Raw genomic sequence first — 21,641 nt, 5'->3', positions numbered from 1 at the left:
GCTCAGCCGTGTGTATATTCATATATTTTAATGAATTTATCTTATATTTCCCTTTAATCCACTATTGTATATATTGTTTGCAGAATATTGGGACAGGATTGGGACAGAATTAGAGAAGAAATGGAACTTACCCCAGAAATCTTGGACTTGGAGTTGTATAGAGTAACAATAAAAGAGTGAAAACATCGTCAGTTTGGCAGGCTGGAACTTCGGTGGGGGGGGGGGGGCACTATAAGCATGAAAAGCAGGCAGAACTGTAATAGGACTTTATTGGTTATTTTGGCTGCTCCGAGTTTGTCTCTCCCAATAACCTTCCCATGTTAGTTTAAGTAGAGCTGGTTTCTGTTGTTTGCAAACAGAACTTCTGACTGGTACAGAAGGATAAATATTGGCAAGGAATTGACCACATGGCTATTTGCAGATGACGTGCTTGTCTTCCTAGAAATTCCTGGAGAATCAATAGGGAAAAAAATAGAAAACACTAAATAATTAATGTGGTGACCAGATATAAAATTGCTTTCCTGTTTATCAGCCTTCTTCTGCAAGGAAATTTAATTTTAAAAATCTCATTTCAAAAAACATAAAATAAAACCCCATTTTCCATGTAAAATAAAACTAGACCCACAAGGGCCTTGAATGCCAGACTCTTTTGTCTTGATGGTGCTGAGGAGCAAAAGAGAAGGTGTGAGATCGTCTAGACCCATCAGAAAGCTGAACAGGGGAGTGTGCAGGAGGGTGAGGGCTCCGGAGACTCATTCCCCCTGGGACATGCCTGTGGCTGCTGCCCGCTGGGCCCAGGAGGGGCGCTGCGGCTTGAGAGCAGTGACAGCGGTAGTGCGTGCTGTGCTGGTGGGGCGTGCAAGGGCTCACCCACGGGAGGGCAGGAGGGACAGGAGTTCTGGTGTGGTCTCCAGAGGGTGAGTCAGTGCCGCTCCTCAGGCCACAGCAGATCCACGTTTTGTGGGCCCTTAGGCTTGTGTACATTGGAGGATTTCTGTAAAGAAAATAATAAAAATTATAAATACAAAATCAGGTATGAACATGAGTAATTACTAGGAATGAGAAAAGAAACCAAAACAACCAACAAAACAATGTATAAGAAAAGCTGACATAGTACAAATATGACAAAATCCCCCCAAATAACACAAAATTCCCCCAAAAGTTTCTTTCGGCTTCACAGCTTATTGATAAAGTTGGAAATTTTCAGGATTGTTGCCAAATTGGGGGAAACCTCTATCAAATATCTTTCATAAGTGAGCTGTAAGACTGCAGGGGGAGGACCAGTCTTAAATATTTGGAATTGATGGCTTATTAACCAGAGCAATTCAGATGCATTCTTAAATTCCTGCTACATTGTTTTTAGCTACATAATTGTGTAAGAAAATTACTCTTGCGCTATGTACACTGTAGTTATTGATGAGTATGTGTAGGAGTTTTGTCACTGGAACACTTGTTTCTCTGGGCCGCCTTGTTCTGTTGGGGATTTCGTGTGCCATTTCATCTGGAAATACCAGACCACATCAGGACAAGATGCATCAGTTACACTGAGATGTGATTCCATATAATGAGATGCATAAAACATACAACTTTACCCAGAAGTACTTGCTACTTGTAGGACGCCTACAGTACACAAGCCCTACTAACGATGGAATTCTGACATTCTTTGAGAGGAGAGAATTTCCGTTTTGACCGGGCATCCATGAGAAATGAGTCCTATGTTCTGATGGTGGAAGCATTTTTTACCAACCAGCTCTGGTTCTGTACGTTTCAAACCTTGTTTCTCCTCCACAACCTGCCAGTACTGGGTGCTGACACATTCATATTTCATATAAATACATATTTCAGTATGACCTCTGGTCTGCACCTTTTTGTCATGATAATGGGTGAGTTGGCATGGTGGGTATTGCTGGGCAGGAGTATTATTGCCAAACGGCTAGCAATAATTTAGCTATACATCAGAGTGATTGTAAAGTACATAACTATATCCCACTAAACCAAATCTTCAATTCAACTTCCCCTTGGTCAGGTCCCAAAGATGTCCACAGCTATCCAACACCATCCAACATGGTGGAAATATGACATGGGAGTTACAGTGGAAGAGGCAGTGATCTTAATGGAAACATTTCACTTCTGTAAGTTTTACAGAAACATTGTGATCATGTAAATGCATCACTAAGATCCTTCACAGGACTTTGGAGAAGATCTGCGTGAGTTTAATTGACATCACAGTATACCCACCTTTGGCTTTGGCTTTCAAACCAGGGGTTGGGGAACCAGGGAATAGTCCCATTAATCATTCCTCTCACTGAAAATCACAACACAGTCCACACCACATACCTCATGCTCACCCTGTCATCTATTCTCACTACAACCTATGAGGCAGGAAATAGCATTCCCGGGCCACAGGTGAAAAAGGGAGACCCAGAAAAGAAGGACTCTTAGTCAGGGTCACACAATCAACAAGCAATACAGCCCAGCTCTTGTGTCCAGTCCAGGGCTCAGTGCCTACACAAGGCCTACACTGTCACATTTGCACCCACGGTCATCCTGACAGAGAGACAAGGAAGGTGTTATGCTTCTATTTTATAGAGGCAGTAGCTATTATAATTACCTCTCATACCTGCACCCACAGGATGGTTGACAAGCCACTTGTACATCCATGAGTTTATTTAACTGTAACAGCAATCTGCAGGGAGTGTTATCCTCTTTTCTGATAGAGGAAACTGAGGTTCATGGAGGTCATGTGACCTAATTAAAGTCCAACAGCAAGGCCCTCCAAGGAGGCACTCCAAACCAGGTCTCCTCACTCTTGGTTCAATGCTCTTTTCACTGCACTTTGCTTTCTTCCCCATTAGAGATCAAAGGAACCCCAGAGTATCCTCTAGTCCCATTCCCTTTTGCCACAAATGAGAAACTAAAGCCCAGAGAAGGGAAAGGACTTGCCCAGGTAACACAGATTCTTAACCTAACTGTCAAGTCTGTGTCTCTGCCTCATTTCTCCAGGAGACTTCATCTGCTCCCCCATGTCTAGGGGACCACAATGCTGGCTGGATCTTTGCCCTGACCTCTGACTGACCCATCCAGAAACAGCATATACCAAGTAAGCCTATCACTGTCTTACTGCCCAAACCCCTCTTTTGGGAAATAGTCTCCAACCACAGCTCCCACTGAAGAGGGAGGGGTATCTTAGTCAGCCCTGTTTGTGCTGCGTAGCCCCGCCCCATGGCCACATCTCATTGGATGATACCTATGAGGGAGGCCAATCCTATATGAGCAAGGCTAGACTTAGGCACTCTGGTGCAGGGCCAGAGTAGGTGGGCAGTCTGAGCACGGGAAGGAGCCCAGACAGACTCAAATTTGGAGCCACTTGGCGGAAAGGCAGAAGCACAGAAAAGAGACTAGGGGACCCCAGAAAGAGCCTCTGCTCTGTTCCTTTACCAATCCCATGATTCCTAGCAGTAACGGAGTCCAGGTTATTTTTCTCACACTCCCCACATTGAATGGGTTCCCATGAGTGGTTTTTTTGTACCATACAACTTAGACACTATAGAATTAATTTATTTTTATTTTTTAACTAGTCTAATGGGTGGTACAGTCATATGGTTCACAAATCTAAACAAAAAGGATACATTTGGAAGTCTCACTCCCACCCCTGTTTCCAAACTCTATTCCTTAGTCCCCAGAAGGGACTTTTCCCACTTTTATTTATTTCTGGTGTATCTTTTTCAGCATTTCTTTATGCAATTATATGCAAATGTGAATATATATATTCTTACTACCTCCCCCTTCCCATGCTTAAACAAAAGAGCATACTGGTGATTTGGGACTTTCTGTGGTTCCATACAAATTTTAGGATTGTTTGTTCTAGCTCTGTGAAAAATAATGGTGATATTTTGATAGGGATTGAATTAAATGTATGGATTGCTTTAGGTAGTGCAGACATTTTAACAATATTTGTTCTTCTAATGCATGAGCATGGAATGTCCTTCCATTTCTTTGTGTCTTCTTCAATTTCTCTCATCAATGTTTTATAGTTTTCAGAGTACAGGTCTTTCATTTCCTTCATTAAGTTTATTCCTAGGTATCTTATTGCTTTTTTATACAACTGTAAATGGAATTGATTCTTTAATTTCTCTTTCTACTGTTTCATTATTGGTGTATAGATATGCAACAATTTCTGTATATTGATTTTGAATCCTGCAACTTTACTGAATTCATGTATCCATTCTGGTAGCTTTTTTGTGGAGTCTTTCTTTTTCTATATAGAGTATCATATCATCTGCAAATAGTGAAAGTTTTGACTTGTTCCTTGCCAATTTGGATGCCTTTTATTTCTTTGTGTTTGATTGCTGAGGCTAGGACTTCCAGTACTATGTTACATAAAAGTGGCAAGAGTGGTAAGACATTCCTGTCTTATTCCTGATAGAGGAAAAGCTCTCAGTTGTTCCCCATTGAAGGTGACATTAGCTGTGGGTTTTTCAGATATGGCCTTTATCATGTTGAGGCACGTTCCCTCTAAACCTACTTTGTTGAAGGTTTTTATCATGAATGGATGATATACTTTGTCAAATGCTTTTTCTTCATCTATTGAGGGGATTATATGGTTTTTATCCTTTCTTTTATTAATTTAGAGTACCACATTGATTGATTTGCAAATATTGAACCACCCTTGCAACCCAGGAATAAATTCCACTTGATTGTGGTGAATGATTTTTTAATTTTTCTTGGATTTGGATTGCCATTATTTTATTGAGAATTTTTGTATCCATGTTCATCAGGGATATTGGCCTGTAGTTCCCTTTTTTAGTTGAGTCTTTATCTGTCTTGGTATCAGGGTAATGCTGGCCTCATGGAATGAATTTGCAAGTTTTCCTTCCTTTTCTACTTTGTGGAATAGTTTGAGAAGAATAGGTATTAACTCTTCTTTAAATGTTTGGTAGAATTCACCTGTGAAGCTATCCTGCCCTGGACTTCTGTTTGTTGGGAGATTTTTGATTACTGAACCAGTTTCTTTGCTGGTTATCAGTCTGACCCCGAATAGTCAAAGCAACCTTGAAAAAGAAAAGCAGGGCACTTGGGTGATCTGACTTCAGCTCAGGTCATGATCTCATAGTTCATGAGTTTGAGTTCCACATCAGGTGAGCCTGAGCCCCGTTTTAGGTTAGCACGAGCCCCACTTTGGTTAAAACATGAGCCCCGGGTGAGCCCCATTTCTCTCTCTCTCTCTCTCTCTCTCTCTCTCTGCCCCTCGTGGGATTCTTTTTCTCTTTATCTGTCTGCCCCTTGCTCACTTGTACTCTCTCTCTCTCTCTCTCTCTGTCTCTCAAAAAAGAAAAAAAAAGAAAAGCTGGAGACATCACATTTCGGAACTTCACATTATATTACAAAACTGCAGTGATCAAAACAGTACAGTACTGGCACAAAAATAGACACATAGATCAATAGAACAGAATAGAAACCCCAGAAATGAACCCACAACTATCTGGTCAATCTTTGACAAAGCAGGAAAGAATATCCAATGGAAAAAAGACAACAAGTGGTCTCTCCAACAAATGGTGCTGGGAAAACTGGACAGCAACATGCAAAAGAATGAATCTGGACCACTTTCTTATGCCATACACAAACATAAATTCAAAATGGATTAAAGACCTAAATGTGAGATGGGAAATTATAAAAATCCTAGAGGAGAATACAAGCAGTAATTTCTTTGACATTGGCCGTGGCAACTTATTTCTAGATATGTCTCCTCAGGCAAGGAAAACAAAAGCAAAAATAAACTATTGGGTCTTCATCAAAATAAAAAGCAGCTGCACAACAAAGGAAACAATAAAATGAAAAGGCAACCTATGGGATGGGAGAAGATATTTGCAAAATGATGCGTCTTTACATATTTAGTATGCAAAATATATAAAGAACTTACAAAACTCAACACCCAAAAAACCAAAAATGGGCAGAAGACATGAACAGACATTTTCCCAAAGAAGACATACAGATAGCCAACAGACACATGAAAAGATGCTCAACAACATTCATCATCAGGGAAATACAAATCAAAACTACAATGAGATATCACCTCACACCTGTCAGAATGGCTAAAATCAACAATACAAGAAACAACAGGTGTTGGCAAGGATGTGGAGAAAGGGGAACCCTCTTGTACTGTTGGTGGCAATGTAAACTGGTGCAGCCACTCTGGAGAACAGTATGGAGGCTCCTCAAAAAGTTAAAAATAGAACCACCCTATGACCCAGCAATTGCACTACTAGGTATTCACCCAAATAATACAAAAACACTAATCAAAAGGGATACATGCACCCCAATATTTATAGCAGCATTATCTACAATGGACAAATTAGGGAAACAACCCAAATGTCCACTGACTGATGAATGGATAAAGATGTGGTATTTATATATAATGGAATATTACTCAGACATAAAAAAGAATGAAATCTTGCCATTTGCAATGATGTGGATGGAGCCAGACAGTATTATGCAAAGCAAAATAAATCAGTCAGAGAAGGACAAATGCCATATGACTTCACTCATGTGAAATTTAAGAAACAAAACAAATGAACAAAGGGGGAAAAAAAGAGAGAGAGAGGCAAACCAAGAAAGTGGCTCTTAACTATAGAGAACAAACTGATGGTTATCAGAGGAGAGCTGATAAGCTCAAGGAGAGCACTTGTGATGAGCACCTGATGTTGTATGAAAGTGCTGAATCACTATATTGTACCCTTGAAACTAATATTACACTGTATGTTAACTAGCTGGAATTTAAATATAAACTTAAAGACATTTTTAAAAAAAGTAGCAGTGGCACCTGGGTGGCTCAGTTGGTTAAGTGTCCAACTATTGGTTTCAGCTCAGATCATGATCTCACTGTCCATGAGTTTGAGCCCCACATTGGGCTCTGCACTGACAGTGCAGAGCCTGCTTGGGATTCTCTCTCCTCCCTCTCCCTCTGCCTCACTCTTTTCTCTGCCCTTCTCTCTCTCTCTCTCTCTCTCTCTCTCTCTCTCTCTCAAAATAAGTAAGTAAACTTTTAAAATAAGTAGCACACTATATACATTTCTCTGTATCTTGCTATTTTCATGAACAGTCCTGGAAATCATTCCATGCCATAAAGTGATGCAATTTTCTTTACAATCAAAGTTCATGGTTCATGTTTGGGGTTCAACTAACCCTGCCAAGGTGTGAGATGCCACCCCCCCTCCCCCCCCCCCCCCCCCCCCCCGTCCCCTGCCGAGGCCTGTCATTTCATGTAAAACAAAAGAGAGGCAGTATCAGGAAATATTCCCGGTCTCTCAGCTGGTGGGGAGAATGGCAGAAGTGAGACTTTGAGGGGCGCCTGGGTGGCTCAGTCAAAAGATCTGACTTCAGCTCAGGTCATGATCTCCTGCTTTGTGAGTTCAAACTGGGTCAGGCTTTGTGCTGACAGCTCAGAGCCTGGAACCTGCTTCAGAGTCTATTGTCTCCCTCTCTCTTCCCCTCCCCTGCTTGCTCTCTCTCTCTCTCTCTCAAAAATGAATAAAAATTAAGAGAAGAAGAAGGAGGAGGAGGAGGAGGAGGAGGAGGAGGAGAAGGGGGATGAGAAGAAGAACAAGTGAGACTTTGACCAGTGTCTGCCGGAGACTGAGGTGCCCGACCTAGGGACCTAGGGCTTGGCCATGGCAGGGATAAAAGCCCATCATCATCTTACCACAAGACTTGCTGGCCTCTGCCCCTCTTCAGCTTCCTCTGGTTTCTTCCCTGTGGAGTTTAGAAATAGGTCTCTCAACTACTTCAGATCTTCTCCCCATATTTCTCTTGCACAGAACTGCTCCACCCACTGAGTCAGTGACTGTAGAAACCGGAAAGCTGCTAAGGCCTCCCTTGCACGTTCCCCCTCTCCACCTGTCTCGGCACTGCTATGCTCACCTCTGCCCCTGGAGGGTCCTTCCTCCCCCATGGCAGCAAGGACTGCGGGCCCAGAACAGGCAGCTTCCCTTGCCCTCTGCTTGTATCCATGGCCTTGGGGAGGCTGTGTTTGGCTCCCCTGCCTGAGCTCCCCTGCCTTTACCCTCTGCCTCCCTCGGGCTTCCCTGGCCCCTGGCCCCTGCTTTTCCACACCCCTTATTCCTGCCCTCTGCCTAGTGCCCCCCCCCTCGGGAGGCACTGGGCTGCCCTGGGTGCCTGCCTCAGAATCACTCTTCCCATTTACTCTTTCTCCTTCTCCCCCACTTCTTTATTCCATTCTTCTGCAAATTGCTTTTGAAAGTCTATTCCTGCTCCAATACTCACTTCCACTGAAATGCCTTTCTTGACTTTCCAGCCTGCTCCAACACCCCACCAACAATTTACTGCTGGTCACCTCCTCTTGTAGTGAATTGTGGTGCATTTGTCTTTCATTCTTCTCTCTCCTTGCCATCTCTCTCTCTTTTTTTTTTTTTTTTTTTTGCTTCTGGCTTTGGTAGGGCCATTGCACCGAGTTGGTGTCAAGTGCATCTCTATACCTGAAAGGAGTGATTATTTTACTTTATTTTATTTTATTTTATTTTGTTTTGTTTTATTTTATGTTTATTTATTTTTGAAAAGAGAGAGAGAAAGCAGGTGAGGGGCAGAGAGAGAAGGGGACAGAGGAGCTGAAGTAGGCTTCTACGCTGACAGCAGAGAGCCTAATGTGGGGCTCAAACTCACGAACCAGGAGTTCACGACCTGAGCTGAAGTTGGACACTTAACCAACTGAGCCACCCAGGTGCCCCAGGAGCGATTATTTTATATGACTGCACATGCACTGTCGTCCCCAGCAGGGCCTGAGAGCCCCTGCTCCAGCTACTCCTTCAGTCGGGAAAACTCCCTGCACCCTAGGGGGACACGCAGAAGAATAGGACGTCCTTGCTGCCCTGCAGGATCCCCCAGTGTGTTGTAGAAGACAAGTCCTGTGCAAGGATAACTGGGGACTACAGGTTGTATTTGTGGTGGAACTTCATCCCCTTTAGTAACTGTTAAACATTTTTTGAGCATCTATTATGTGTCAGGCATCGTGCTGTTACTTCACTTACATTGCCTCATTTCATTTTAACAACCACTGCAAGTTTGGTATTGTTAACTTCACTGTACAGATGAGAAAACTGAGGTGAGAAACTTGAGTAACTTACATGAGGTGACATAGGAGGTTCAGAGTCAGGATTTGATTCCAGGATAGTTTGACCCCAACGCTAGGTTCCTTCACTGGCTAGAGCAGCCCTCTCTCAGCTCTGGTAGCAAAAAGGAGCAGCTTTCACACTGGTTCCTTACCTTGCCTCTTTTCTACCCTCAGTGTAACAGGCTGGGGACAGAGCTGGCCCCGGAGGATGGAAGAGGGCAATTGGCCTGCATGGGGCTGGGGGGTGGGAAGCAGTGCTTGTCTGTTTGTCTGCACACATGCACAAGGACACAGCTAGTAGGGACAGTAGATCTTATGGGAGTAAATGAGGCTATCCTTGCCTTTTTAATGCACTAGCATCTTCACTTGTGTGGAAGCCTTTATACCACCAGAATCACATCTGATAGAAACCCCTAGTTCAAAAAGAGCTACACCCTTCGATCAACAAACCATTACTGAGGTCTTCCCATAAGTGGGGCATGAAATAAAGAGATGCATGAGAAACAGATCTTTCTCCTAAGAGCTTATAACACTGTCCATCACCATGTGGCAAGTAGCTTGACAGAAGAATGCCTGGGGGCTGGGGGGCTGTCAGAGCACAGGGAAGAGGATTTCACTCAGCTTGAGGAGGTAGATCAGGAATCCTTCTTGGAGGTGATGCCTGAGCTGAATTTTAAAGGATGAGCAGTCTTTCAAGTAAAGACAGGTGAAGAGGGCATGCCAGCCCATGTGTGTAATGTGTCCAAAGGCTGGGAGAGGAGAGGGGGCAAGGCAGTTTTGGAGAACAGTAAATAGTTGAGTATGACCAGAGCCTCCGCCAAGGGCTTTGTTACAAAGGGTCATTTGCCAAGGTAGGAGTTTGGTCCCTGTTCAGTAGATAAAGAGAATTAATAAAATCCTTTAAGTGAGGGTAAGGCATGGTCAGAGTTGCATTTTAGAGAGATCATTCCAGGAGATGTCTTATTCTAAATGGTGCCTGGAGAGCAGCCCCTATTATAGCCTCCAGTACTTCTTGCACAAACACACACACAAAACACAAAAATGCAAAACAATTCTGAAAATCAAAACTGACAGATAATCAATTACGAGATTCTGAAAGACAAAACAATTGCTTGTCCATGCTTCAACTAGGAAACAAAACAATCCACTGACATACATAAAGATAGAAATACACTTAATTCTCTTTGTCATCCAGAGACCCCAAATATTTAACAACTAGAAAATTGCACAACTGCCCTTTTGCTATCATGGGCTGCTTTTTTGAGGTAGCCAGTGCAGTGTTCTCAACTTCCTGTCCTTTTTCTTCTTTTGTAAAGATTTTATTTTGAAGTAATTGCTACACCTAACGTGGGGCTCGAACTCACAACCCTAAGATGAATAGGGAGGAAGAAGTTAGAAAAATAAAACAGAGGGCACTTGAGTGGCTCAGTTGGTTGAGTGTCCAACTTCGGCTCAGGTCATGATCTCACGGTTTGTGAGTTCAAGCCCCGCATCAGGCTCTGTGATGACAGTTCGGAGCCTGGAGCCTGCTTCAGATTCTGTCTCCTTCTCTCTCTGCCCCTCCCCACTTGTGCTCTGTCTCTCTGTCTCTCAAAAATAAATACATGTAAAACAATTTTTTTTAACAAATAAGACAGAAAACTAAGCCCAAATAAAGTAGAAGAAAGGAAATAATAACAAAAATGAGTCAAATAGGAAGGCAATTAATTTATTAATTAAATTTAGCAATGTTGCTGGATCCATTCTCCGTATACCAAAATCAGTAGTACTTCTACTAACCACCTACAGTTAGTGAAATTCAACAATGAGACCATTTACAGTAACATTAAAAAAGCAACAAATTTATAGGAACACATCTAGTGAAAGGTGTACAAGACCACATACTATATTACTGAGAAAAATCAAAGAAAACCGAAATCAAGAGAGGAGGGGATGTACCATGTTCATAGATTAAAGGACTAAGAATATTCATACCAGCACCATTCTAAATACCCTAAACTAGAAACAACCCAAATGGTCCTCAACAATAGAATGCACAAATTCAGCGTGATGTAATCCTACAACTGAATACATTCAGCAATGAGAATGAACAAACTTCTGCTGCATGCAGCAACCCAGATGAATTCCATAAACATCATGTGGAACAGTACACATTTATTTCATTTATAAAAAGTTCAAAAACAGACAAAATGACTCTATGGTGTTAGAAGTCTGGATAGCAGGAGATAAAGACAAAGAGGGGCTTAGGAGAGATTTCTGATGTTAGTCATCTGTTTCTTGACCTGGGTGGTGGCTTCATAAGGGTGTTTGCTTTGTTATAATCCAGCCATACATTTATGGTTTGTGCACTTTTCTGAATACGTTTTAATTCAAAAACTCAATAAAAAAAGAATAATTCAGGAAATGGAAAATTGTGATATAAAGGACTTACAAGGTTTCTCAAATTCCATGATCCAGATGAATTCTGTGTCATATGTGGATACTGCAGCTCAGCAAAAGAGCTGAGCACTTTATAGTTATTCATTTATTTAGCCCTCTCTGATTAAATAGTGTTCTATGAAATAGGCAATACTCTTATCATCCACCTACCCACTCTCAATTTGAAGATAGTTGCAAAAGTCTGGAAAAAAAAATTAGTGAATATCATTTCTCATTTTCCAGGTGAGAAAACAGGCCCAGAGAGTTAAAAAAAAATTTTTTTTAACACTTAATCATTTTTGAGATTGAGAGAGACAGAGCATGGGTAGGGAGGGGCAGAAAGAGTGGGAGAAACAGAATCAGAAGCAGGCTTCTGATGCTGAGCTTGAACTCATGGACCGTGAGATCATTTCCTGAGCCAAAGTCAGAAGCCCAACCAACTGAGCCACCCAGGCACCCCAGGCCCAGAGAGTTTAAAGTAACTTCCACAAAGTCAAAAGATAACTAAGGAGTAAGAACCAAGAGTCAAACCTTGGCAGTTTAGTCCCAGGACTCATGCCCTATGCCACTCTGCAGAGTCAGCTTGTCAGCTGTTTCTCTTCCATTCCACTCCTTCCCCAGTTCTTGGAACAGTGTTTCTCAAGCTACATAATTCATTCCACAGTCCATGTCTTTGCCCATGTTTGATGACACTAAAAACAATAGCGCTTCCTATTGTATTGCAGCACTTGCCAATAATGGACAAACTTTTTAAGAGCTTGGAACCCTGTGCCAGGAAAATCACTGAACAAAAAGTCTTCTGTATTTTTGTCACTAGAAGCAGAGTTGGGAAGGGCACATAATACACATGTTCACTGCCAAGAAACTTGCATAATGATTTTCTGCATCTTTAAAGCCCTGAATCCATTAAGGCTTTTTAACTGGTATTTACCACACAAAGGGCAGATATTATCCATATCCATCCCCAAGCTCCTCTTCATGCCATCTTTTATCTAGAACTGTTAAAATTGCTCAGTTAACTATGCATAAACATGTGGAATAATCAGTATTCTCAGCTATGTAAAAATGCAGAAAAAATTTTTAGGAAATATACCAATTATGAACAGTAGTTATCTTTGGGTTGTAGCTTTTTGCGTTGGTTTTTATTTTTTATTTTTTGGTATCCTCAAATTTTCTACAATGATTATATGTCACCTTTTAAATAATACAATTTTTAAAATCAGCTCAGAGTACATAAATTTTTATATAATCATGTAATCATAATTATGTCAAAATGTGTATATAGTAAAAGACTGGAAGTTTTATTATTATTGTTAATAATAATTTTTTCTGGATGTAGGGCAATGAGTTTTTTTCTCATTCTACTTTTTAGAACTTTCCAATTTTTCTGTAACAATCATATCAGTCAAGATTCTTGATTGCAGGGGTGCCTGGGTGGCTCAGTCAGTTAAGTGTCAGACTTCGGCTCAGGTCATGATCTCACTGCTCGTGAGTTTGAGCCCCACGTCAGGCTCTGTGCCTGCTTCAGATTCTGTTTCTGTCTCTTAGCCCCTCCCCTGCTCATGCTCTGTCTCTCTCTTTCTCAAATATAAATAAAAAATGAACATTTAAAAAAAGAAAAAAAAGATAAAAAAGATACTTGATTATTAAGAGTGGAAATTGAGTCCAGCTACCTTAAGCAGAAAAGGCTTTATTATAAGATCATAAGGTGTTTCTCACTATCTTTTGGAAGCAAAGGAAGGCTTAGTAGGACAGAACCCAACCAAGGTCAAACCAAGGTCAACGATTTGGTTAGGAGACTGTCACTGGAACTGCCACCCAGGCACTTGTAGCCATTGCTGCTGCTGGACTCCCGATGCCCGCATTGCTATAACAAATATACTAACTGTCCCTCTGTCTTTGTGTCACTCTTTCATGGTCCAGATTTCTGGGCAGGATCCCCTGATTCACTAACAACAATCACGTGCCCATGTTCTAGCTGCCTGAGCTCAGGGAGGACTGTCTGGCTCTTGACTGGGCTTCCCACAAGGTTCATACAATGGGGATCCTTCCAAACAGACAGGGAGTCCAAATGTGGGATAGCTCAAAAAAAAGATAAATGTCTACTACACTCAGATATTGTTACTATTATTATTATTGTTATTTGCAATGTCTCCAATCAGGCTTCAGAGCTGGTCTAATAAAGATACTAATCACCATAAGTAGGCATTGCTTTTATACTGGGAATAATAATTTTTTTTTTTATAAAACACAGACACTTTGTGTCTGTCACACAACATGGATCAGAGTGCATTTTACTTTACACAGTGTGGATTAAAAAACGGGGTTTTATTGGGAGAAGTTATAAGCCAAGGATCAGTGAAAAAAGGGCACGAGGACTCTATCTTCCCCTTGTTCCCCAGACAGGTGTGCCATGGTCAAGTGCCGCAGGACACAGACTGGGTCTGTGTTTCTGGGGATGGACCTCACACCCTTATTTGCTCCTTTTTTTCTAAGTGCAACTTTGCCAGTGAAGGTAAAATCAGATTGCCTGAGCACTGGGCAGTAGGAATTTATAGAGTGCCAGGAGTTACCCGAGAAGGCTACTTTTCTAGAAAGGAGAAGTCTCCCAGTGAGTGGAAGGAGTCAGCAAGGGATAGCATGGGTATTGACACCCAAGTCTTGGCCTGGATGGGACGATGGGGGTGCTGTTCATTGAGCGAAACAACACAAGCAGAAGAGGGATAGGGTAGGCTTGGGGAAAGCGATGAGTTTGGTTTGGGACGTGCTGAGTCTGGAGTATGTATGAGTCACTCCCGGACAAGGTCAGGGTTCCCATTATACACCCCCCACAGCAGCCTGCACCTCTCTTTTGTATTGCTAATCCTGAATGCACTTTAATCAATAACTGCAGAATTAGTATTGAATCTTTATTCCAGATCATGAGTTCCCAGAGGTCTTGGCTCAGGTCTAACTACTTCACTGTTATATCCCCAGCACTTGGCATTCAGTCAGGCACAGAGTAGGTAACCAATACATATGTGTTGAATGAATTAATGAATCTCTGTGGAGACCTAGAGCAGGCAGTGGGATATGTGGATAGGAAACTGAAAGACCTGGGATGAAGATCTAGATTCAGGAGAGTTCCACACTTAGATACTGAATTCAAGGCACTGGGTAAGCTGGGTTACCCACTGAGCCCAGGTGCGTTGAGAAAACCAAAGAGGCTAAGCCAGAACCCTGGGAAACACCATCATACCAGGGAGGCAAGGAGAGGAACAGCCAGAGGTAGGTAGAGAACTAAGAGAGACGGTGGTGTTCTGGAAGCTAAGGGAGAAGAGAGTTTTCAGCATGGTGGAGTGAATGGAGTCAAATGCTGTCAGTTAGGAGTTCTCGTAAAATGAAAAACACCAGTACTTGTGAAGTTCTTGTGTGCCAGGCACTGTTCTAACAGCTCTCAATGTATTAACTCCCTTAATTTTCAAGACCACCAAGTGAGATGGGTGTTATCATTATTGTTCCCTCCCTAAAACGAGGATACTGAGGCACAGAGAGGCCACCCAGCTAGGAAGTGGGAGGGCTGTATTCTGAACCTAGGTTATCTGTTTCCCAGGTCTGTGCTCTTCACCATTATATCTGCTGCCTCAGAGAAGAGGTAGCCGGTGGGTCACAAGTAACATCAGGGGGAACAAATTTCAGCGGGGCTGTGGGGTGAAGCTACATGGCAATGAGAAAAAAGGTGAGTTGGAAGCAAGAGAGTCAAGACCAGAAGTCCAGCCCTTCGCTACAAAGAGTGGTCCAGCTACACTGACCCCACCTGGGAGTCCATGAGACATGCAGAACCTCGAGCCGCAGCCAGCTCTTCTGAATCAGGTTTTGCAGTTTAACAAGCTTCTTGGGTGATTCATGTGCCTGGTGAAGTCTAGTTGGACTAGATGATCTTTCAGGAACTTAGGCTGTGAAGAGAGAGAGACAGAAGAACACAGTGTTAAGTGAAAGGTTTTTTTAGGTTGGAGAGCCTTGAGCAGGTTTATAGACTAAGACCAGTGGTTTGCAACTCCTGTAACATCCTAGAAGCATCTGGGTGCTATTAAAAAATACTAGTTTCCTAAGGCCTACCCTCAGAAAGTCTGTGGCCCAGGTGATTCTAATGAATCTACATGGCCTACCCAAGGGGAAGGCACAAGTAAGGAAGGACAGGATGGAGGTGGAGACGCCAGGGAATAAAAAAATGGATGAAGGTCTCCTCAGGGAAATGGGAAGGGATGGGGTAAGGATGAAGAAATGCAAAGATGTTTTGTGGAAGGAGGGAAAGCAGTAACAATAAAGCAGAGAGAAATGTGTAGAGGGTGGGGACCCGCAGGCCTGACAGCCATGATTGGTTGATTCTTTAAATGCTAACTAGGACATGCATGGTGTGAGAAGAGGGTACTTTAAGTCAGATGGTGTTACTGGCCTGCTCAGGGCCTTGCAGTATGTTTCCATCACACATGGCTTACTAGGCCCTTGGTGACTTCATTCTCTGCTCTCCACTGACCTCCAGTACACCAACCTCTTCAGTATTCCTTTTCCCACTGACCATGTTCCTGCCTCGGGGCCTTTGTACTTGCTACTCCCACCTATGGGCTGTTGTTCCTCCAGATACTCACATGGCCTGTTCCCTTACTTCAGTCAGGTCTCCTCCAATGCCCTCTTCTCAGAGAAGACTTCCCACATCACTCTCTATTCCCTTTCTCTGAATTGTTTTCTGTTACTGCCCAACATCAGGTCATAAAGCTACTTGCCTATTTGTTTCGGTCTGCCTTCTCTACCAGAACACAAATTCCATTGTCTTGTTCACTGTGGAAAACCCACCGCCTAGAACAGTGAGGCACAGAGGTGTGCTTGTAAAAAGTTTGATGAGTGAATAAATGACAGGTGCTGCTTGGTGCAAATAAATAGGATACTGAAATGAACAGGTATTGCTGACAGTGCCTGGGGAAAGTGAGTAGGTAGGGAGATTGAGGAAGAATAAGATGAGTAAGGACAAGTAAACAGGCAACTTAAAGGCCTGACCGAGGAGGAAGCAAAGGGTTGTAGCAGCAAGAAAGACTATGGTTTCTGCACTACACCAGCAACTCTGTGTTGGTCTGGGAAAGTCTGTTAATCTTCTAAACCTCAATCTCCCCATCAGTAAAATGAGGTTGATGACCATAGTACCCTCCACGTAAGTGTATGATGGGGGCTAAGTGAGCTAGTAGCTCTGGGTGGCTCAGTTGATTAAGCATCGGATTTAGGCTCAGGTCAGGATTTCATGGTTGGTGGGTTCGAGCCCTGCATCTGGCTCAGTGCTAGCAGTGCAGAGCCTGCTTGGGATTCTCTCTCGTTCTCTCTCTCTCTGTCCCTCCTCTACTCACACTCTTTCTCTCTCAAGAGATAAATAAACTTTTTTTAAAAATGTAAAGAAACTATAAGCTCTCAATACGTGCTAATTACTGTGATCAATCCCAGATCATGGGAAGAGTGTGAAATGTTGCCACCTAAAAAAAAGTTTCTAATCATTCCAAGTATTGACCCAAAATGTCCCATCCTGATATAGCCTTGACTTGTTACCTTGCCACCACCCACCATCCACACAAACATGTCTCTGCTTTGCCAAAGCCATCAGCAGCCTTTTCTCCTTTCTTTTTCTTCTTTTTTAAGTGTTTATTTATTTTTGACAGAGACAGAGCACGAGCAGGGGAGAAACAGAGAGAGAGGGAGACACAGAATCCGAAGCAGGCTCCAGGCTCTGAGCTGTCAGCACAGAGCCCGACATGGGGCTTGAACCAACAAACCATGAGATCATGACCTGAGCCGCAGTCGGACCCTTAACCTATTGAGTCACCCAGGCGCCCCGCCTTTTCTCCTTTCTGATGACTCTTCCGAGAACTACCCTAGCGCCTGGCACAATAAGTTCTCCATAAATTGTTGGGAGTTCACTACAATTCTCCCAAACAGTGCTGCTTAAGTGTTACCTTGTCAGGAAAACCTTGATGTGAATTTGTGGCTCTGGCCTTTTTAAGGAAGATGGGCTATGTACAAAGACAGCATTCTACGGGCTTGGAATCATCTATAAGACTGGCATAGTAAACATACCTCACTAGGACGGGAGTGGGTTTGTTCCTCTGGAACTTCCCTGACATGCCTTAGGCGTCCAAGGGCGGCCAGAGGCCAAGAGCTGGTGCGGAACCGTCGACTCCTTTAAAAGGCGTGGCCTCGCTGTAGCCGCCGCGGGAGTGACTGGCTCAAACTGCCGGGGGCGGGACTCGGTTGCCAGGAAGCGGCGCGGGGAGCTCGGGGAGCTAGGGGATCTGCGGAGGCTGCGCGAAGAAGCGAGGTGCTTGCTGGGGCCGGGGCTGCGCGACGGCACTGGGGGCTGCGGTGAGCGCCGCGCAGGCCGTGCAGTTCCCAGCGGAGAGGCGCCGCCGCCATTGCCGCCTCGCTCGGTGAGCGCATCCCGCTCGCCGAGCAGGGCCCCAGTGGGGCGCCGGTACCATGGGCCAGTGCGGCATCACCTCCTCCAAGACCGTGCTGGTGTTTCTTAACCTCATCTTCTGGGTGAGCGGGGTCGCCGGGCGGGAAGGGCGAGGGGCCGGCGGCGCGGGTGAGGGGAGGCCTCGTCTGAGGCGCCCCAGGGCCCGGCGGCGACGGGGCCCTGCGGCGAGGCCCCTCGCGGGCTGGGACGGAGGCCCCGGGCGTAGAGGGCGGTGAAGGGAAGCCCTCGGGCGGCCTTCGCGATTGAGCTTCTTGAGTCCCCGACCTGCTGGCTCCGCGCAGTGAGGCTGGGCCGACACCCCCCCCCCCCCTTTCCGGCCCTTCCCCTGGAACAGCCTGCTCGTCCGAGAGCTCTCAATGCAGATTCTTTCAGGACACCAGGCTTGAAATAGGATATTCCCCAAAGGGTCAGGCTCCTCTTTCTTTGTCAGGGCCCGGAGCCCCCGCAGCTCCAGTGGCAGTCCTGAAGCGTGTGAGCAAACGGTGCAGCGACGCGGGGACGCTAGCGGCACAGGGCTGAGGGATTTTGACTTCCAGTTCTTTGTGTATCTAGAACTTGTTATTTGGTTACCAGCCCAGAAAACTGAAAGGTTTCAACTTATTAAGCCAAATAATTCTTTGCCCGGGAAAATCATTATACTTGTTTGGTCATTGGGCGTGAGTAACCTGAGATTATAAACCTTGGTGAAATAGGATTCGGATGTCAAAAGATTTTGAAAGCGATGAGTTCACTTTCAATAAAAGGTGGCTTGTGAATTTTTTTGGACACGCCCCCGAAGAAAGGAGTGTTTATAACCACTTAGTTCATCTTAGTTCGGTTTCTTATCTCACCAGGGACTTGTAATAACCGGTGTTGTTCCTATCATTCTCCACCCTCTAGTCCATGTGGACCTTGCACCCAGATGAATAGTAAGCATTTCTTCCCTTACATCGTTTTCTTTAAGAAACAAAATCCAGCCCGAAATCTTCAGCAGTAGAATAAGGTTCAGCCTCCTCTTGGTGTTGCAGCTGAAGTCCTCAGTCACCTTTCCTTCCTCATGACTGGCCAGGTTCTTGCTGTCCAGTCCCCAGACATTCCTTGAATGTTCATACTTTGCTTTTGTGTGTCCCTATTCAACTGCTCCTTCTCACGCACACCTAATTTGGAAGGAATCTTTACCTCCTTACCACCGCGCCCCGCCCCCCCGCAAAGGATGAAGCGTTTCATATCCCAACCCCTGTAGCATAAAAGGATAATTCTATATAATAAGGCATTTACTACACACTCTTACTGCCATAGAGTCTTTTAGGGTATTTCTGGTGTGATGGAAAGAGTCCCAGTAATACCTGTTCAAAATCACACATGTGACATTGGGATTTCTATGATCTTTTCTAATTAGAACAGTATTTCTCATACTTTAGTTTGAGTTACCAGCCTTTTTAAAAGGTAAAAGAATATTTCAGTGATCCTCAAATGAGAAACACTCAATTAGATAATAAGGTACTTAGGTAGAGACTTGGCTTTGTATCCTTTACAGTTTCTTGGGATTTTTATGGGCATAGCTATTTGACTTTGAAGAGTAAACTATCAAATGAATTCTCTGCTATTCAGTCTCAGGGACTGGAATCATTAATGTAACAAAATATTAAACATATAGGAGCCATTTTCTTTAATTAATTTTTCATTTACTGTAAAATATCAGTTAATTCTAAGTGCTCATGAATCTTTGGAAATTGTGTATCTACTACTGGTACTTCTGTGGAGAAAGGTCATACCGAACTTCACTTGTGCTTGTCATAGTGGGTTATTGCCAAGACTAAAGTCATACTGTGTAGTAAAAATACCCTTTTTCTAGGTTAGTAGGATAGTAAAGCTTTTGTGAGCAGTAATAAGTTAAACAGACATGCAGGGTCAGGGGTGGGAAATGTGGCTTAGAGCAGGATTAGTGGAACATAACTAATGAGGAAACAGTATTAGACATGTCTCCCACCTAACAGTTTAGGGACAAACTGTTCGAATCTGATGATGCTCGTAATGATAACTAAGATTTTAGTATTTATACCCAGGCAGTGTGCTGAGCACTTTACAGTCTGTGTCCTCACAGCAACCCTATCTGGCAGTAAATATTCTTATGCATATTTTACAGATGCAGACTTTATGGTTTACTGAGGCAAAGTTGCACACCCAAGGTGTGGCAGAGCCTGTGTTCAATCCCAGGTTGTCTTATTATCTAGAGCCTGTGATGTTAGAGCAAAATGTGATTTTAAAAGATTTGGAAAGGGGAAGGAACTCCTTAGCCAAATTAAAGTCACTTTCTCTAAACCATACTAATTTTAACCTTGGTTAGAGCCAGTACTTTCATGTAAACTACACTGACTTGTCAGTTTAAAAAATTAGGTCATTATGAGGAAGTACATAAAACAGATGTTAACTGGTCCTTCCTGAGAATGTAATGCATTCTTCAGTTCTAATAAGTGTATTCTTATATAATGGCCCCTCCCTCCTTTTAATGCCGCATACGTGGAAGAATAAACATTCCCTGCATAGAGCATATCAAAAGTTTATCTAGGTTCCCTGGAGCAACTTTGTGAAGACTATATTAGCTGTGTTGCACTAGTTCCTCACTATCAGATGGTAATGGCTGCTTGTGATAATGGCTGACTGGATTAATTGCTTTGGCAAGATCTTTATACCTTTTAATATCTTGATATCCTGTCTTAGTTGGCAGTTTGTTCAATGAGCTGTGGAAATAGATACGTACCTGAAATACTTAGCCTTGGCACTACATGACCTGCCAGTCAAAATTGTTAATGTGGACTTGACCTGGATTCTTTTGGATGGTGTGTGGTCTAAGAATATTAACTCTGAAAAGGCACAAACGGTCGTTTCTAAAGTCCTAAAGGTTGCCTTATTGGAACTAGAGAGTTCCTTACCAAATTCCAGAATGTTAAGGCTTGAAAGATAATTTGGGACAAGTGAAATCAGATGTACAACTTGAATCTCTACTTTTTGGAGTGGCATAGCTTTAAATGTAAGTTTATTAGTGCTAGACCATGATAATTTATGGAAGACAGGAGTGTTTGAGGTACATTACTAAATTTTGAAGACTGTTGGAATAGTCATTAGCCTCTTCTATTAACTGCACCCTTGTACCAAGATCAGAAAGGATTCTTAATTTGGTGGGTCATTTGCTGTGACCCAGAGGCCTCATCTAAAACTTTAAATCAGTACTTTTTAATTTTCAGGTTTTATTCTCGTAAGTTAATTGAGTACTCAGTCAAGTTCCATATTACACAAATTGCCTTTACTTTTTCTACCCTATAAGAAAAAACCAACTGGCTAGTATTTATTTTGCTGATGTGTCTTAGGTATTATATTGACTGCAAGAGAAAACTTTGTCCATGCTTATAGAATTTATAATGTGGCATATCTATTTAGACTTTTGCTTTTCATCCATATGAGAGGTGATAGTAACACTAAAATACCTATGGGGGTAGGAAATACTACATGAAAGTCAGATAACTTTTTAAGTGTCTTTAGAAAGAACTCCAGAATGTGGCACCTTCACTAATCATCGTTCACTTCTATGAAGTACCCTATACATACAAATCATATTTGAAAGCC

At 43.1% G+C, this 21,641-nt stretch overlaps 1 protein-coding gene and 1 long non-coding RNA gene across 2 annotated transcripts in view; one reads left to right on the top strand and one right to left on the bottom strand.

Annotated features, from left to right (window-relative positions):
* Window positions 1–251: 251 nt before the first annotated feature.
* On the bottom strand, window positions 252–17,725 carry LOC125169001 (uncharacterized). The gene is made up of 4 exons (XR_007153391.1): window positions 17,639–17,725; window positions 15,339–15,477; window positions 871–994; window positions 252–448 (listed from the first exon to the last, which is right to left on the bottom strand). It is a non-coding gene; the product is annotated as an uncharacterized LOC125169001 (long non-coding RNA).
* A 109-nt stretch (window positions 17,726–17,834) lies between these two features.
* Window positions 17,835–21,641, top strand: part of TSPAN3 (tetraspanin 3) — a 29,403-nt gene continuing 25,596 nt past the window's right edge. The window contains exon 1 of the mRNA XM_047863730.1: window positions 17,835–18,100. Coding sequence (XP_047719686.1) covers window positions 18,038–18,100 — 63 coding nt within the window. The 5' untranslated portion in view covers window positions 17,835–18,037. The remainder of the gene's footprint in view (window positions 18,101–21,641) is intronic.

This window comes from Prionailurus viverrinus, chromosome B3 (genome assembly GCF_022837055.1).
Source record: "Prionailurus viverrinus isolate Anna chromosome B3, UM_Priviv_1.0, whole genome shotgun sequence".
NCBI classification, from domain to species: Eukaryota; Metazoa; Chordata; class Mammalia; order Carnivora; family Felidae; genus Prionailurus; species Prionailurus viverrinus.
This window is presented reverse-complemented; position numbering and strand designations above follow the sequence as displayed.